At 50.7% G+C, this 17658-nt stretch overlaps 1 protein-coding gene across 10 annotated transcripts; it reads right to left on the reverse strand.

The window, feature by feature from the left end:
- Positions 1–2227: 2227 nt before the first annotated feature.
- ZNF74 (zinc finger protein 74) lies at positions 2228–17404 on the reverse strand. 10 transcript variants are annotated; one of them, XM_063622685.1, is made up of 5 exons: positions 16735–17361; positions 15977–16062; positions 10643–10770; positions 10030–10130; positions 2228–5315 (listed from the first exon to the last, which is right to left on the reverse strand). In XM_063622685.1, the coding sequence occupies exons 1-5, from the start codon at positions 16766–16768 to the stop codon at positions 3724–3726; spliced, it is 1941 nt and encodes a 646-aa protein (XP_063478755.1). In that variant the 5' UTR covers positions 16769–17361; the 3' UTR covers positions 2228–3723. The 10 variants fall into 10 exon arrangements, with proteins under 10 accessions (XP_063478755.1, XP_055109581.2, XP_063478760.1 ...); XM_055253606.2 differs by having other exon boundaries at positions 10030–10125; positions 10644–10770; positions 16735–17357; XM_063622690.1 differs by lacking the exon at positions 16735–17361 and adding an exon at positions 11716–11811 and having other exon boundaries at positions 15977–16231.
- Positions 17405–17658: the final 254 nt, after the last annotated feature.

Genomic DNA, 17658 nt, shown 5'->3' on the forward strand with positions numbered 1-17658 from the left:
TATGTGTGTATGTGTATGTGCATTTATGCATCTGTGTGTCTCTCTGTGTATGTGTGTGCATGAAATAAACCAAAGAGAATAGTGGGCAAAAGACAAGAACAGACCACACATATGAAGTGAAAAACAAATGGCCAACAAGCAGGGACAAATAACATTCTTAAAGCCTCAAAATGGCAAATATAAAAATCAAGGCCAGAACGACCCCATGCTGGCCAGGGAGTGGTGACAGCGTCATGTCAGAGCCGATGGGAACAGCTCACAGCAGGTCCACCAGATCAGATTCCACCCGGGAACACCAACGAGCTTCAGTGTTCATAACCTCCACCAGGTAACTGCATTTCTCAGAACGTACTCAGAGGAAATGATCAAAGATGGGCACAGAGGCCTATGTTAAATAATTATTTATAGGCACAAACAATCTTGATGTTCAATAGTAAGGGAATAGATAAATTAAGATACAACTGGAAGATAGAAAATGATGTGGCCAATTATGTCTGAAAATGATTTATAATATAGAAAATGCTTATCATAAAATGTTAAAAGGAAAATGATAAAAAATAATATGTAGAATATGAATCTAATTTTTTTTTTTTTCTGAGACAGAGTTTCGCTCTTGTTTGTTGCCCAGGCTGGAGTGCAATGGCGCAATCTGGGCTCACTGCAACCTCCGCCTCCCAGGATCAAGCGAGTCTCCCACCTCAGGCTCCTGACTAGCTGGGATTACAGGCATCCGCCACCATGCCCGGCTAATTTTTGTATTTTTAGTAGAGACGGGGGTTTCACCATGTTGGCCAGGCTGGTCTCAAACTCCTGACCTCAGGTGATCCGCCCACCTCGGCTTCCCAAAGTGCTGGGATTACAGGCATGAGCCACCGCACCCAGCCTAACTTTCTTCTAAGAGAAAAAAGATATGTATACATGCATAGAAAACAACTGGAAGAAAATGCATCTAAATGTTAATAATGGTAATGATCCATGAACTAATTCTGAAGGTCTTTGTTTTGAGACAGAGTCTTGCTGTGTCACCAAGGCTGGACTGCAGTTATGCCATTATGACTCACTACAGCCTTGACCTCCTGGGCTCAAGTGATCCTCCTACCATAGCCTCCAGAGTAGCTGAGACTATAGGCATGCACCACCATGCCCAGCTAATTGTTTTTTTGTATTTTTGTAAAGATGGGATCGCCCTATGTTGCCCAGGCTGGTCTTGAACTCCTGGGCTCAAGCAATCTTGCCTTGGCCTCTCAAAGTACAGGCATGAGCCACTGAGCTGGAACCTGAGGGTCATTTTTATGATGATTTTGTGATTCTTAAAAATTTTCTGCAGTATACATATAATATTCATAATCAGGGAAACGTTTTTACATACATAAAAGAAAAACGTCAAGACTCCAATATAAAGAGAGACAAAGGGCATATTCAAATATTTTTCAAAAAGAAACATCAATAGGCTGGGTGCAGTGGCTCATGCCTGTAACCCCAACACTTTGAGAGGCTGAGGTGGGAGGATCTCTTGAGACCAGGAGTTCGATACCAGCCTGAGCGACACAGCGACACCCCTCTGCCCCCCCAAAAATGTAGCTGGGCGTGGTGGTGCACACCTGTAGTCCCAAAGTCCCAACCACTCAGGAGGTTGAGGTGGGAGGATCACCTGAGCCAGGGAGGTTGAGGTTTCAGTGAGCTGTGATCACACCACTGCACCGTGGAAATAACTTCAACATCCAACAAAAGAGTATCTGAGAGATCAGAGAGAACACTGTGCCTCTGTTTAGAAGTAGAACAAGGACATGGATGAAGCTGGAAACCATCATTCTCAGCAAACTATCGCAAAGACAAAAAACCAAACACCGCATGTTCTCACTCATAGGTGGGAATTGAACAATGAGAACACATGGACACAGGAAGGGGAACATCACACACCAGGGCCTGTTGTGGGGTGGGGGAAGAGGGGAGGGATAGCATTTGGAGATATATCTAATATTAAATGACGAGTTACTGGGTGCAGCACACCAACGTGGCACATGTACACATATGTAACTAACCTGCACGTTGTGCACATGTACCCTAAAACTTAAAGTATAGTAAAAAAAAAAAAGAAGTATAACAAGGACACTTTAGATGCTTGAAAAAAAAAATCTGCTACAAAGCTAAAGGGGGAAACAAGATAAAAACTATAGATACACTGTGTTGAAAATAATGCAAAGTTCTACATGAACAAAGCAGAGGGTAATGTATCAAAGTGCAAAATGCAGTTTTATTAAGAATTATGGGGATTTTATTTTTCATAAGTCCACATTTTCTGAAGTGTGGTTATTTTGCCTGCATAATTTAAAAAGCATACCGAAAGCATTTCATAAATGATAGCACTCCGTACAAACGTAAAGTATGATCACCAAGAGGGCAGCTTATTTTTGCTTAGGACTAAGTAGAAATAACATTCATTCAAGATTAACTCTGTCTTTTTGTCTCTGAAGACTGTCGGGACAGGAAGAGCCACCTTTTCCAGGGTTTGTACAACAGCTCCCTGTAGGACCACCATGGAGCCCGTCTCCCTGGGCTTCAGCTTCCCCTCTCCAGTGGGTGCTGGGAGGGGCTTCTTCTGTGACCTGGGCTGGTGACTGCTGCTACGTAGTGAGAAGCCCTGCAGGGCAGCCTCACCAGCCCAGGGTGGCCCTGCCCAGCCCCAGTCAGTGAAGAGGAGCTTCCGGACACATACATCCTGATGCTGTGCCCATCTTCCCTGAATGCACTGGGCACCTGCCTGCTAGCTCCCCATTTCTCACTAGGGGCTAAATGGCAAGAGGTGATGTTGGCATGTTAGGATCTGGCTCCAACGATGCTGGGCCGTGCTGTGACAGCTGTGGGAACGCCCCTGACTGCACTGTCACTAACACACAGCTCTGCAGTAGAGCTATTTACATGAGGTAAGGCCAGGAAATTCACTTGTTCCCAATGCCCACCACCCAAGATTATTCTCCTCTCTAGCAATATAATAATGTTCACTGGAAAGTAATGCTAGTCATAATTCTTGTTTTATTATTCTGAAAATCATAGTTTATGGAGGAAACTCCTGATTAAAGCCATGTCAGGAGCCCGTCCGAGGATACGACAGTTGATATATCTCCTTTTCATTTCACACAGGGTCTTGCTTTGTCACCCAGGCTGCAGTGCAGTGCTGTGAATCATGGCTCACTGCAGCCTTGACCTCCTAGGCTCAAATGATCCCCCCACCTCGGCCTCCTGAGTAGCTGGGACCACAGGGACATGCCACCACATCTGGCTAATTTTTGCATTTTTTGTAGAGACGAGGTCTCACCGTGTTGTCCAGACTGGTCCTAGAATCCTGGGCTCAAGTGATCCCCTTGCCTTGGCCTCCCACAGTGTTAAGATTACAGGTGTGAGCCATGGCACCCAACGATATCCCTTCTTTTTATTGGCAAGAAAGATCTTTCCCCTTGTCAACAACTTCCAGGCCCATCAAGGAAAACAGGTGGCAAGACTACCTCAAATGACTCTCAACTCTCCTCCTGGAGTGTGGCCCTTCTGGGGAGGTGACTGACTTTAACTAGAGGAGGCACCCTGGCATGCAGACCTGATTGGGGTGATAAGGCAAGGCTCCCACACCTGGAGGAAGGTGGTCTGGATCTAGGAGCCAGGGAGGGTCAGGGTGCTTTCCTTGTTGTGTAGCTCAGAAAGCGGCTACTGACACCAAAGCACATCATGCTAGTTTCGAGGTTTGCTCCCCAGGGAGAAATTCCTGCCAGCTCGGGGGGGACCCACGCACAAGAGCTTTGCCACATCCAGCGCGTCGATGGGGTTCACGTCCCTCAGTCCAGCATCCCCTGCACCCAGCAGGCTGCCAGGCACGTAGTAGGTGCTGAGCAAGTGTTTGTTGAACTGGATGGCCAAGGGCTTCCCCTGGCTGTGCAGCCTCTGGTGCTCAGTGAGGTGCGAGCTCCAGTTGAACATCTCCCCACATTCCTCACACTTAAACGACTTCTCCCCGGAGTGGATTTTCTGATGTTTAATGAGACAGTGGTTCTGGCTGAAGGCTCTGCCGCACTCGCTGCACTTGTAGGGCTTCTCACCGGTGTGGATGCGCTGGTGCACGATGAGGGACGAGTGGCAGCTGAAGGCCTTCCAACACTGGCTGCAGTCGAAGGGCTTCTCGCCTGTGTGGATGCGCCGGTGCACGATGAGGTAGGCGTGGGAGCTGAAGGCTTTGCCGCACTCGTTGCACTTGAAGGGCTTCTCGCCGCTGTGGATGCGCCTGTGCACGAGCAGGTACGCGTGGCAGCTGAAGCCCTTCCCGCAGTCGGCGCACTTGAAGGGCTTCTCGCCCGTGTGCGTCCTCTGGTGGAGGGTGAGGCGCGAGCGGCTGTTGAAGGCCTTCTCGCAGTCGCTGCACTTGAAGGGCTTGTCCCCGCTGTGGATCTTCTCGTGCACGGTGAGGGAAGAGTGGCAGGTGAAGGCTTTGCCGCAGGAGCCGCACTGGTAGGGCTTCTCGCCCGTGTGGATGCGGTGGTGGCGTGTGAGGTGTGTGCGCTGGTTGAAGGCCTTGCCGCACTCGCCGCACCGGTAGGGCTTCTCGCCAGTGTGCACCCGCAGGTGCATGCTGAGCAGCGAGCTGCAGCTGAAGGCCTTCTCGCAGGCGCTGCACTTGTAGGGCCGCTCGCCCGTGTGGATGCGCTGGTGCACGTTGAGGGACGAGTGGCAGCTGAAGGCCTTCCCGCACTCGCCGCAGAAGAACGGCTTCTCACCGGTGTGGATGCGCCGATGCTCCAGAAGGTTGGTGCTCCAGGTGAAGGCCTTGCCGCATTCATCGCACTTGTAAGCCTTCTCCCGGCTGTGCCAGCGCCGGTGCAGCGTGAGGGAGGAGCTCTGGCGGAACGCCTTCCCGCACTCCCCGCACGCGAACTCGCCCTCCCCGGCGCCCGCCCCGCGCTGCCGGCGCGCCTGGGGGAACTTTTCCGGCTCACTTGGCGTGGAGGGGTTTTCCCCTGCACACAGTCTCGCGGGGGACTTGGTTCTGCCCTCCGTGGCCTGGTCGTTCTTGAGTGTGTCCAGCAAGGGTCGCCCCTCGGGAACACGTTGCTGGGCGAAGAGGGGACACCTGAGGGGGAATTCCTCTGCAGGCACTTCCCAGACCATGGCAGGTGCGGGCGCCCAGGGCGCAGCCTGACTCCTCTGCAGAGCACCTGCCTGGCGCCCCCACGCCTGAGCCCCGCCCAGGGGCCGCTCCATGATGGGTTCCTGGGCCGCTTCTTCTTTGCAAATGCCCTGCTGTTGAGAGGGCACCGCCTTCAGCTCCCGTTCTGTAAGATATTGAAAATGATTTTCTGTCAGCAAGCGGAAATCTGGCCTAGAATTCAGATTTGAGAATTGACCTGGAGATGCAGATACGCCCAGAAAAGAGGAGAGGCCACGAGGGCCAAGGCTGGAAGGCGCAGGCAGAGAGAAGGGAGAGCCCAGGATGAGATGGGCAAGCAAGAGCGGGAAGAAGGGAGAGGAGGAACACGGAAGGAGCCACCAGAGAGCGAAGACTGGGAGAGGCGGAGAAGCCAAGGGAATCCCCGAAGGAGCAGCTACAAGCACCAAGGGGGCTGAGAAAGGGGCAAGCTTGGGAGCTGGTGATGAGGATTCCATTCATTCACAGACACGTCGGCTGACTGACTGCTCTGTGTCAATACCATGGCAGGTGCTCGCAATACACAGGACAAATACATGTTTTTTCTTTGTTTGTTTGTTTTGAGACCGAATCTCGCTTTGTCGCCCAGGCCGGAGTGCAGTGGCGCGATCTCGGCTCACTGCAAGCTCCGCCTCCCGGGTTCACGCCATTCTCCGGCCTCAGCCTCCCGAGTAGCTAGGACTAATAAATGAATTAAAAATTGTCTGTGGTGCCAAAAGGAAAAAAGGGCCCCCCACACCCCAGCGCTTCCCTTTAGAACACTGGGAATTGCAAATGCTTTCTCTGTCTCAAGGCCCATGCAAACCTTTTCAGAAGCAAAATGAGCCTAGTCCAAGAGTCGAGTCCAAGATGTAACTTCCTGCTTGTCAAAAAGACACAAGAGGCTGGGCGCGGCGGCTCATGCCTGTAATCCCAGCACTTTGGGAGGTCAAGGTGGGCGGATCACTTGAGCCCAGACCAAGACCAGCCTGGGTAACACAGTGAGACCCCTCTACAAAAAATACAAAATTAGCCGGGAATGATGGTACCTGTCTATAGTCCCAGCTACTCAGGAGGCTGAGGTGGGAGGATCACCTGAGCCTAGGGAGGTTGAGGCTTCGAGCTATGATCATGCAACCGCACCCCAGCCTGGGCAACAGAGGGAGACCCTGTCTCAAAAAACAAACAAACAAACAAAAAACCCAAAAAGCTGTACTCTTCCTTTAGGTGAAGACAGCTGCCCTGTGTGCTGGGTTGGATCTGTCTCCTCTGTCAAAGGGGGAGGTTTCTTTCTCTCCTGCACACCACATCTGGTTAAACACTTATTCAATAAGAAGGCTTTCTTTCTTTTCTATCTCTATAGCAAGCTTTTCTGAGCCGGCAGGAGATTTTATTTCTAATTCTGTCCTCCCCAGGCTTAAAAGGGAGCAGTCTAGCGCAGTGGGCAGAGCGGCATGGTGGTGCTGCCTGTGGCCCCAACCCATCCAGAAGAGCAGGGCAAGTGGAACTGGCCAAGGCACACATGGCAGGTAGCCAGGTGGAGAGCGAACAGCATGTGCAGAAGCTCAGAGGTGAGACAGTAAGATGAAGACAAGACATGCAGAGGCAGGAAGGCTGAGAAGTGACCCTGGCAAGGTGGATGGGTTTGAGGTGACCAGATGCCTGACTCAGAGGGCAGCTGGGGAAGAAAGGCCTTTTGCACAGAGGCTGACGTGATCATATGGTGTCTTGGTGGGGGGTGGGGGAAGCAGAGGGTGGGGACAGAGTCTCGCTGTGTTGTCCAGGCTGCAGTGCAGGGGTGCAATCACGGCTCACTGCAGCCTCCAACTCCTGGGCTCAAGCGATCCTCCCGCCTTGGCCTCCCAAACTGCTGGGATTAGATGTGTGAGTCCCTGTGCCTGGCATAATGGTTTGTCTTGAAGGTGGCTTTGGTGGTGTGTAAGGAGGTTGGAGCGAGCAGTTAGGGAGGCCAGTTAGGGAGGTCATCTGAATAACTCAGGTGAAAAATGGCAACTTCAGACTGGAACCAAGGCTATGAAAATGAACAGGAAGCAGCAGATCTGAGAGCCATTTAGGTACTAAAACTGATGGCCCTAGCTGTTGACTGAAGGTGGCAAGAGAGGAAATGGGGGAGAGGATGAGACCTCAGCAAACACCCAAGCCTGGGTGGATGGTGGAAGCTTTTACAAAGACAGGGACGGGAGGAGGAAGGGCCAGTTCCAAGTCTGGCTTTAGACACGCAAGCAGAAGCCCACGAGATGGTCAATGACACAGGGCTGCAGCTCAGCTGCTGTCACTATAGTGTAGACCACGTGCACACCAAGTGAGAGGTAAGAGTCCAGGGAAGGTGCACAGAGCAGAGAGAAGAGGCCCAGGCCAGAAAAAAGTTGTTTTGGCAGCAATAGGGCCAACAACACAGCAGAGCACATTCATCTAAGGGATACTGTGCAATCAGTAAACATCACGCGAGGACGCTCACTATGCCATGGTCAGTGCGGTAGCCAGACTCCGGCGTGAGTGCTGTGCTTCCGAGGGTGCATAAGGCTTTATTTATTTATTTTTTTGAGATGGAGTTTAGCTCTGTCACACAGGCTGGAGTGCAATGGTGCAATCATGGCTCACTGCAACCTCTGCCTCCCGGGTTCAAGCAATTCTCCTGCCTAAGCCTCCAGAGTAGCTGGGATGACAGGTGCCCACCACCGCACCCAGCTAATTTTTTTTTTTTTTTTTTTTTGAGATGGAGTTTTACTCTTGTTACCCAGGCTGGAGTGCAATAGCGTGATCTCAGCTCACCACAACCTCTACCTCCCGGGTTCAAGCGATTCTCCTGCCTTAGCCTCCCAAATAGGTGGGATTACAGGCATGCGCCACCATGCCCGGCTAATTTTGTAATTTTAGTAGAGACGGGGTTTCTCTATGTTTGGTCAGGCTGGTCTCGAACTCCTGACCTCAGGTGATCTGCCTGCCTTGGCCTCCCAAAGTGTTGGGATTACAGGTGTGAGCCATCACGCCTGGCCACGTGTAGCTTTAGAAAAGTCTATCCGCACACAGAGGAAGGGCCCAGAGGAATCAGTGACATGGTCAGTTATTAGAGAACAGTTATCTCTAGGTGGAAAGATTATGCAGGATTTCAATAACCTTTCAGCCTCATTTTCAGTATATTCATCTACGAATCAAACAAAAATAGGAATTTTTTGAAACCTGTAATTTTGTTAAAGAGGACAAAGCAAGCATCAGAGGCTGGGGTGAGAAATACAGACCAGAAAGCTGGGGCTGCAGCCGCTGTTGCAGGTTGGGGCTGGGTGGTGTGTGGCAGCGGAGGGGGATGGAGGAGGGGCCGCCTTCCCCGACCCCCGTGTTCTGTGCTCCACAGCTTATTGGCTGCCTTTCCCACAGAAAGGTGTTTCTCAAGCTTTCTAGACACCTAACATGCTCAGCAGTCACTGTCCAATAAATTAAGCCGAAATAATTTAATTCACTTATTCATCAACCAACTCAGAAGAGAAGTCTACAAAAAGAATGTTGGAAAAGAAAAACAGACTACCTTCTGCTCGAGACCCACCCCAGTCCCCTTTCCCTCATGGAGGGCTGCCATCTTGGCCACAGCCTGGAAGCCCTCGCTGACATTGACCCTGACCCTGACGCTGGCCCCGACCCTGAGGCTGATGCTGACCCTGATGCTGATGCTGACTCTGACCCTGATGCTGATGATGGCCCTGACACTGATGATGGCCCTGACGCTGATGCTGACGCTGGCCCTGATGCTGATGATTGCCCTGACCCTGACACTGATGCTGGCCCTGACCCTGACCCTGACGCTGATGCTGACCCTGACCCTCACGCTGATGATGGCCCTGACCCTGACGCTCACGCTGGCCCTGATGCTGATGCTCATGCTGGCCCTGACACTGATGCTGGCCCTGACCCTGATGCTGACGCTGACCCTGATGCTGATGCTGACCCTGATGCTGATGCTGACTCTGACCCTGACGCTGATGCTGACCCTGATGCTGATGCTGACTCTGGCCCTGATGCTGATACTCACGCTGGCCCTGACACTGATGCTGGCCCTGACCCTGACGCTGACGCTGACCCTGATGCTGATGCTGACCCTGATGCTGATGCTGACTCTGACCCTGACGCTGATGCTGACCCTGACGCTGATGCTGACCCTGACCCTGATGCTGGCCCTGACCCTGACGCTGACGCTGACCCTGATGCTGATGCTGACGCTGGCCCTGACCCTGAGGCTGATGCTGCCCCTGATGCTGATGCTGACTCTGGCCCTGATGCTGACGCTCACGCTGGCCCTGATGCTGACGCTGGCCCTGACCCTGGTGCTGACGCTGATGCTCATGCTGACTCTGGCCCTGAGGCTGATGATGGCCCTGACCCTGATGCTCACGCTGGCCCTGATGCTGATGCTCACGCTGGCCCTGACACTGATGCTGGCCCTGACCCTGAGGCTGACGCTGGCCCTGATGCTGATGCTGATGCTGACCCTGACACTGATCAATGCCAGCTGCCCCTCCCCTGGTGGCCCCCTGCCCCCAATCCCACACCCCCGGCTGCGTAGCCAACACCACTGGCTCAGTATTTCTATTCCTGCCTCCCCACCCCCATCAGCAAGTGGCCATTTGGTCCCAGTGGCCAGGTTTGTTCCCTGTTGTATCCCAGAATAGGTCTCAGCACACAGGCAGTGCTCAGTATGTGCTGAAGGGAGGCGGGTGGGAGGGTCTGGCGGGGGACCTGAGAAGGGGAGATGGAGCCGGGGCAAACTGAGGGAGGAAAATAGGGGCCATAGGAGGAGGTGCTGCCAGGGGTGCTGGGGCTGGCACCCTTCCACCTGTGCCTCTGCTCACCTGGACAGGGCCCTCCAGGGACTTCCCTCTGCATGCTCCATGGCTCCTCGCCTCGTTCCAGATGAGAGATCACATCTGGCTTGTGCAGTGGAGGTCCTGCTCGTGGAGAGAAAGTGGGCTGGGCATGCTGCGGCTCTCCAGGCCCAGTCGACCTTACAGGCCACCCCCTAACAAGGACCATGCCTGTGAAGTGGACACCCTCTCTGGGAACAGGAGGTCCTCTGGGCCAAAAGCGGTGACGGTCTCAGATTGGAACCCAAATCCCAGTGTATACTCTGAAGACCCCACGTGTGCTGACGTCCTTACTTCATTGCTCGAGGACCGTTCCAGAGCCAGCTGGGCTCCAGGGTCCCACCTTCTTCTCTTCTCTCCCTGCCCCCATCCCAGGACCAGGGGAAACACCAAGCAAGGATGCTACCAGCTCCCACGCTGTCCCCTGGGGACTTCTGGCGTGGTCGAGGCCCCTGGCCATGAGTGCCCCAAGGCGCAGGCCTTGCTTCCCACCCCATGACATATCTAACACCAGGGCCGGCACTGAAGGGATCCTCCTTAATATCTACCATGCAGAAGAAGGCTGACAGCAGACGCCCAGCCTGGGGCTGGGGGGATCTTACCTAGGGCAAGAAGGTTCTGGTAGTTCTCCAACATCACATCCCGGTACAAGGCCCTCTGAGGGGAGTCTAGTTGACCCCACTCCTCCTGGGTGAAGTCCACAGCCACATCCTTGAAACTCACCGATTCCTGAAATGACATATAGGTTCTCACTCACCCAGGACTGATTCTGTGTCCATGGTTCCAAAGCAGCCAGAGATTGATTAAGGATCCTACAAGTAAAGGGTTAACCTCAGGTGACCTTCTCCCATGCCAGAAGGTTGTGCTGTAGACACTGACCATGACTGAATTTGGGGACCAGGGGCAGGGAGGGGGGCTGGGAATTGGCATGCATTCCCACACCACCTTCTAGACTGGGAAAGCAGGTCTGAATAGACACCACTGGGCCCTGGAAACTTGAGGTGGGACCCAGGGGCTGTACATGGCTGTTGCATCAGGCTCTAAGTCCTGGGAGAGAGGCTATGCTTCCTGGGGCCAAGAATTTCAAACTTAAAAATTTGAGAGAATATTAATAGTACAAAAATCCCATCAACTCTATTCAAAGCTCACTAATGCAAAAGGATCCGAACCCAGACTAGAAACCGTTATTACACTCTAAGGAAGGAAACCTTGTCTATATCAGCAAGTTCTGTGCCCCAAGGGACCAAGAGAGGCTACCTGCAGTTCTCGCCTGACTGCCTTCCAATCCTTCCTGCCTGCTCCCCCTGGGCCTGGGCATCCTGGCCACCACCCAACTCCAGACTTGCTTTGATCCTTGAAAGGATCAAATAGATGCCAAGTAATTTCACTGCATCCCAGAACAAATCCCAGAAACACGGAATTCCAAAAACCTACTCAACCAAGTAAAATTCACAATGTCCAGCATCCAATCAAATAACTAAAAGGTGAAAAATATTAATGAAATCAGAGGAATTAAGAGTATATTAGAACAGTATGTGTTTACCTCAAAAGAAGTCATTCAGGGAGGAAACGAGAAACAAAAAAGACATAAGACATAGAAAACTAATAGCAAGGCCGGGTGGGGTGGCTCACACCTATAATCCCAGCACTTGGGAGGCCAAGGCAGCAGGTCACCTGAGGTCAGGAGAATTGCTTGAACCCAGGAGGCGGAGGTTGCAGTGAGCCAAGATTGCGCCACTGCACTCCAGCCTGGGTGACAAGAGTGAAACTCTGTCAAAAAAAAAAAAAGGACATGTAAATCCAACCAAATTAATAATTACACTAAATGCGAATAGTTTAAACACGCCAATTAAAAGGTGGAGATTGTCAAGCTGAATTAAAAAAGCAAGCTCCAGAAACCCACTTTACATACAAAGATAGGTTAAAAGTGAAAGGATAGAAAAAGATAAACCCTGCAAATACTAATTTAAAAAAAAAGCTGAAGTGCCTATAGTAATAGCAAAGTAGATTTCAGAGAGAGGACTATCAGAGATAAAGAGAATATAATGATAAAACAGTTAATTCATTAAGAACTCATAGCAATCCTAAATATAAATGTATCTACTAAAAGAGCTTCAAAATACATAATACAAAAACTGACAGAACAATTAAAAAACACCATCATTCAACTTGACTTAACTGATATTTACATAACACTGTAACCAACAAAGGCAGAATACATATTTTTTCAAGGGCATGTGGAACATTAACCAAGATAAACCACACTCTGGGAAATAAAATAAATCTTGGTAGGTTTGAAAGACTTTAAATCATACAAAATTCATTCTTTGACGACAATAGAATTAAATCAGAAATCCATAATAGAAAGTTATCTGGAAAATGCCCTCAATATTAGGAAATGAAACAACACATTCTGAAATAACATACGGCTGAAGAATAAATCACTAGGGAAATCAGAAGCTATTTTGAGCTGAATAAAAGTGAAAATGTAACATAACAAAAGTTGTAGGATATAGATGAGGCAGTGCTTAGAAATTCACAGTGCTGAATGCTATATGAGGAAAAAAAGGTATCAAATCAATATCTATGTTTCAATCTTAAGACACTAAAGTAAGTAAAGTAAGTTTCAATCTTAAGACACCAAGGAGATAATAAGGATCAGAAATCTATGAAATGGAAAACAGAAAATAGAGAAAAATCAACAGAGCAAAAAAATTGTTTTTTGAAAAGATCAATAAAATTGATAAACATATATTTACTATATGGCTCAGCAATTTCACACATAGGTATTTATGCAAGAGAAATTAAAACGCACAGCCATACGTGTACTCAAATATTTATAGCGGGTTGATTTGTAATAGCAAAAGCCTATGAGTAACTTAAGTGTCCATCAGCTGACGAATGGATAAGCAAACTGTGGAATATCCATCCAATGGAGCAGTGGGATGAACTGTATACCCCTCACCTCAAATTCCTATGTCTCAACCCTCGGTAACTCCGAGAGAGGTTTTTTTTTTTTTTGAGACATTGTCTCAGTCTGTCACCCAGGCTGGAGTACAGCGTTGCAATCTCAGCTCACTGCAACCTCTGCCTCCTGGGTCCAAGAATTCTCCTGCCTCAGCCTCCCAAGTAGCTAGGACTACAGGCATGCACCACTACGCCCAGCTAAATTTTTGTATTTTTAGTAGAGACAGGGTTTCATCATATTGGCCAGGCTGGTCTTGAACTCCTGACCTCAAGTGATCCACCCACCTCAGCCTCCCAAAATGCTGGGATTACAGGCGTGAGCCACAGCACCTGGCCTGGAGAGAGGTTCTTTAAAGAAGTAATTCAGTTAAAATGAATTCAATACAGTGGGCCCTGATCCAATATAACTGGTGTCCTCATAAGAAGAGGAAATTTGGACACAGACATAGAGGAGGTAAGACCACGTGAAGATGCGGGGAAAAGGTGGCCATCTACAAGCCAAGGAGAGGCCTCAGAAGAAATCAACCCTGCTGACACCTTGATCTCAGACTTCTTGCCTCTGGAACCGTGAGAAAATACATTTCTGTCGTTTAAGCCCTCCTGCCATACTTTGTATGGCAGCCCTAGCAGACTAATACAAATGGAATATTACTTACCAATTAAAATGAACAAACTACTGATTCACACAACAACATGGATAAACTCAAAAGCATATGCTAAGCGAAATAAAGCAGAGACAAAAGACCACATAGTATAAATTCCGTATGAAATCCTTAAAGAGGAAAATCTATAGCAAAACTATAGTGGTTACCAAGGGGAGAGGGGAGAGGACTGAATGCACAGGGGCATGAGGACATTTCGGGTCATGGAAATGTCCCGTATCATGATTGTGGTGCTGGTTACACAACTGTATACGTTTGCTCAACCTCATCAAATTGTATACTTAAAATTGCACAATTGTGCTATATATAAATTACACCTCAATAAAACCTTACCCCCCAAAACACTGGATTTCAGATGAGGAGGCAGAGATGAGGACAAACGCTGAGAACACACCCCTAACTGAGGCATGCAGGCATGAAGGATGACGATAGCCGAGGGAAGGAGAAAATGGGCTGAAACAAGGCTCCAAGCCGGGTGTGGGGGCACACACCTTGGTTCTCCACCTACTCAGGAGGCCGAGTTGGGGGATTTGCTTGAGCCCAGGAGTTGAAGGCTGCAGTGAGCTATGATTGTGCCACTGCACTCCAGCCTGGGCGACAGAGCGAGACTCCGTCTCAAAAAAAAAATAAAAATAAAAAGAAAAAGAAAGAAAAACAAAAAAATAGCTCCAGAGGTATCAGAATATGGTGCTGGCCAGTGAGGCTGTCAGAGGCCTCACAGCTTCAGTGTGGGGAGCATCAGCCAGCAAGAGTAGGGTAGGGTCTGAGGCCCGCACAGGCCTTTTTGATGGGTATTTCTGGCCACTGGGAGAAGTCCATGTCCAATGTGTCATCATTCTGCAGGGAAAGGAGTAAAAAACCCAGACAGTAAGCATTGGAATCAGATGCTGATGTGGTAATGACACTAGCAGAGAAGTCAGAACAGACCACACAAGATGTCCCAGGAGACAGAACAACTTGAACTGTGAGTGTGAATGAGACTGTCAAGAGAAAATGCCAAAGGTGACGTGTACTCAGGAAAGTCAACTGGTTATTCAAAGATCTAACAAGCTAATATTTTAGGAATAGGAATAACACATGCACAAGGGCACTACCACCTAGAGGGAGCTGCACAGACACATACAGACATACATACATGCACACACATTTTTTTTTGCTGAACCATTTGAAGGTAAGTTGCAGACATCATGATGTCTCACTCTACAGTCTTCAGCTTGTATCTCCTGTGGATATTCTCTTACATAATCACAGTAGTATTATCACACACAATAAATTTCCTATTGATGCAATATGACCTAAGATACAGCCCATTTTCAAATTTCCTCTTGTCCCAAACTGCCCTTTATCAATTTTTTGGATCTATCCCCTAAGCAAGGAACATGCATTGCATTTGACTGTCAAGTTTCTTGAGGACTATAAAGCATTGTGACACACTACAGAAGTGAGGCACAGCTCACAATACACGTTTTGCAGCTGTTTCTAGCTGGCTATAATCTGCCGTCACCTCTTTTGAGTGGCAGACTGACAAAATCACAAAATGCTAAAAAAAAAAAAAGAAAAAAAAAACCAAAGACCCCTTATCCCTCCAGATCTTTCACTCTACTGTGCTCTTTTTGTCAACTGCACCCTTCTAAATACAACCATGGGGTGAGGTGGTTGCGGTAGAAAAACAAAATGAGGAACAGAGTCCACAGTCTGTAAAAGGAGGGATCTGGGTCCCACTTGGCTGCAGAAGTGCCCAGGGCCAATTCCTTGCTGAGCCCCCGGATTCTCTAAATCTCCAGGACTCTCCATGAAGGCCCCATGCCAGGGGCCGGGTACAGAGGAAAGCACACAGGGATGTGTCCCCGACCGCCACTCTTAACCCAGTGCTGCAATCCAGCCCTTCCTGAGCTGCTCCACGTGCCCCTGTCTGATTCCATCCCAGTAAACCAACCGTGCAAACATCCTGCACCAACCCCTGGCCAGCACGTGGATAGGCAAAGCGACTCCATGTGAGCCGTCACCTACTTTCTCAGGTTCCACTAAAACCACTCCTCTGAGCTCCCAGCACAGCGCTGGGCAGAGAGATCCCCAGCAACTGACCCACTGAATTGGACTGGACGAGACATTCAATAGAGTACATCTCGAGGGCACACCTTGGGCAACATCTGGACTCTTCAGTTGGAGCTGTTCCCACTGCCCAGAGCTTCCTGAGGACCGGCCAGCAGGTACCCGGGTGAAGGTCTGTGGAAGGCTGATGATCCAGGACTGGGGAGGGAATGTGGCAACCCTCTTCATAAAGAAGGAAGAACACAGCCACTCACCTTGGACCTGGCTTCGGGAAGACCCCAAGCTGATATATCCTCGAGATTCTCTTTCAGGGAAAGAGCAGGATCCTGAGAGGAAAGAGCTGGGGAAGGAGAAATGAGTCAAGGCCACGGCTACCAGGCTTACGGCTGAGCTTAAAGCCCATCTGTCGTGGCACAAGTGAGAATCAGCGAGGAGGCAGAACCTGCCAGCAAGGCCAGGTGGGGAACAAGCCCCAATAGCTAGCACCAACCGAAACAGCATCGAGGAATAATTTCTGCCTGTGTCTCAGACACTTCAATTCATGAAGAAAAGAGCTGCTATCCCCAATCAAGCACGTTTGAGTGGGAACAAATGGTTGGGCACAGGGAAGAAAGAAGCAGGAGGCCAGGAGCGATGGCTCACGCCTGTAATCCCAGCACTTTGGGAGGCCGAGGCGGGCGGATCGCTTGAGCTGAAGACCAGCCTGGGCAACATGGCAAAACCCCGTCTCTTCTAAAAATACAAACATTAGCCGGGCATGGTGGCGCGCGCCTGCAATCCCAACTACTTGGGAGGTTGAGGCGGGAGAATCGTTTGAACCCGGGAGGCAGAGGTTGCAGTGAGCGGAGATCAAGCCATTGCACTCCCGCCTGGGTGACAGAGTGAGACTCCATTAAAAAAAAAAAAAAAAAAAGATACTGGATGCTTCTGGGAAACTGGCCTGATCGCTCTGAGTGTCAATATCCTCAAGTGCAAATCTACAGACACGCTGACTACAAGAGTGAAGCTGTACCTGTCTTCTCGGGCTCCGGGGCAGGGATCTCCATGGCCTCCACGGCAGCCTCCCCGGGAGGAGTGGGCAGCTCTGTAGCCTCCAGGACGCAGGGCAGGCCCAGAAGAGCGAGTCCTGCTCCTGGGGCTCAGGGGCCTGCAGCGGAGCCCCGTGGGGCGGCCACGCTCTCACAGCTGCACGATCACACGCACGGAGCCCCCTCCCGGCGCCCGGCTGAGGTGGGGCTCAGGCCGGCTCCGCAGATACCCACTCCCCACACCGGGCTCAGCCCCATGCCCGGCGCACGCACGCCCCGGCACACCCCCGCCACACGCTTCTCCCGGCGAACCCGCTCTCGGAGACCAGGGCCAGGCCTAAGGTTCCGCGGCCCGAAGTCATCGGACGCGGAGCGACCAGCGGACAGGTCCCGAGGCGGACAGAGACCGCCGACGGTCTGAGGGACCGGCAAGTGGACAGACCTGACTCCCACAAAAGGACTACGACTGCCACAAAGAGCAGCAGGCGGCCGCTGCGGAAAAGTGCGCTTGCGCGGAATCGGCGCAAACTACACCTCCCGGGAGCCTTTGCGTCCGACTCCATTTCTTAGAGGGAGTTCGGACCCGTGCTTGAGTCCGGACGCCAATGAGTATGTAGCACATCCTTCTAGGAAATGTAGTTCCTGGGCCCACAGCTGGGAGCTCCGGCACCCGCCATGCTCTTGCGGGCGAATGTCGCTGTGTATCTCCATGTGCGGATCAATGCAGTGCCGCTGCATGGGTGTCTGATTGCGAGGGTATTGGGAGGGCGGTGTCCAGGAACTAGGATTTGTCCTGTTAGTTCGTCCACGTCCCCAAGTAGCTGGGAGTCGGGTGGGTTCCTGCCCACATCTGTCTGCAGGAAAGACTCAAGCCCCTGGTCTTAGGGATATTGGGGGTGCTGGGCCTG

The sequence above is a fragment of the Symphalangus syndactylus genome, chromosome 18 (assembly GCF_028878055.3).
Source record: "Symphalangus syndactylus isolate Jambi chromosome 18, NHGRI_mSymSyn1-v2.1_pri, whole genome shotgun sequence".
In the NCBI taxonomy this organism is placed as follows: domain Eukaryota; kingdom Metazoa; phylum Chordata; class Mammalia; order Primates; family Hylobatidae; genus Symphalangus; species Symphalangus syndactylus.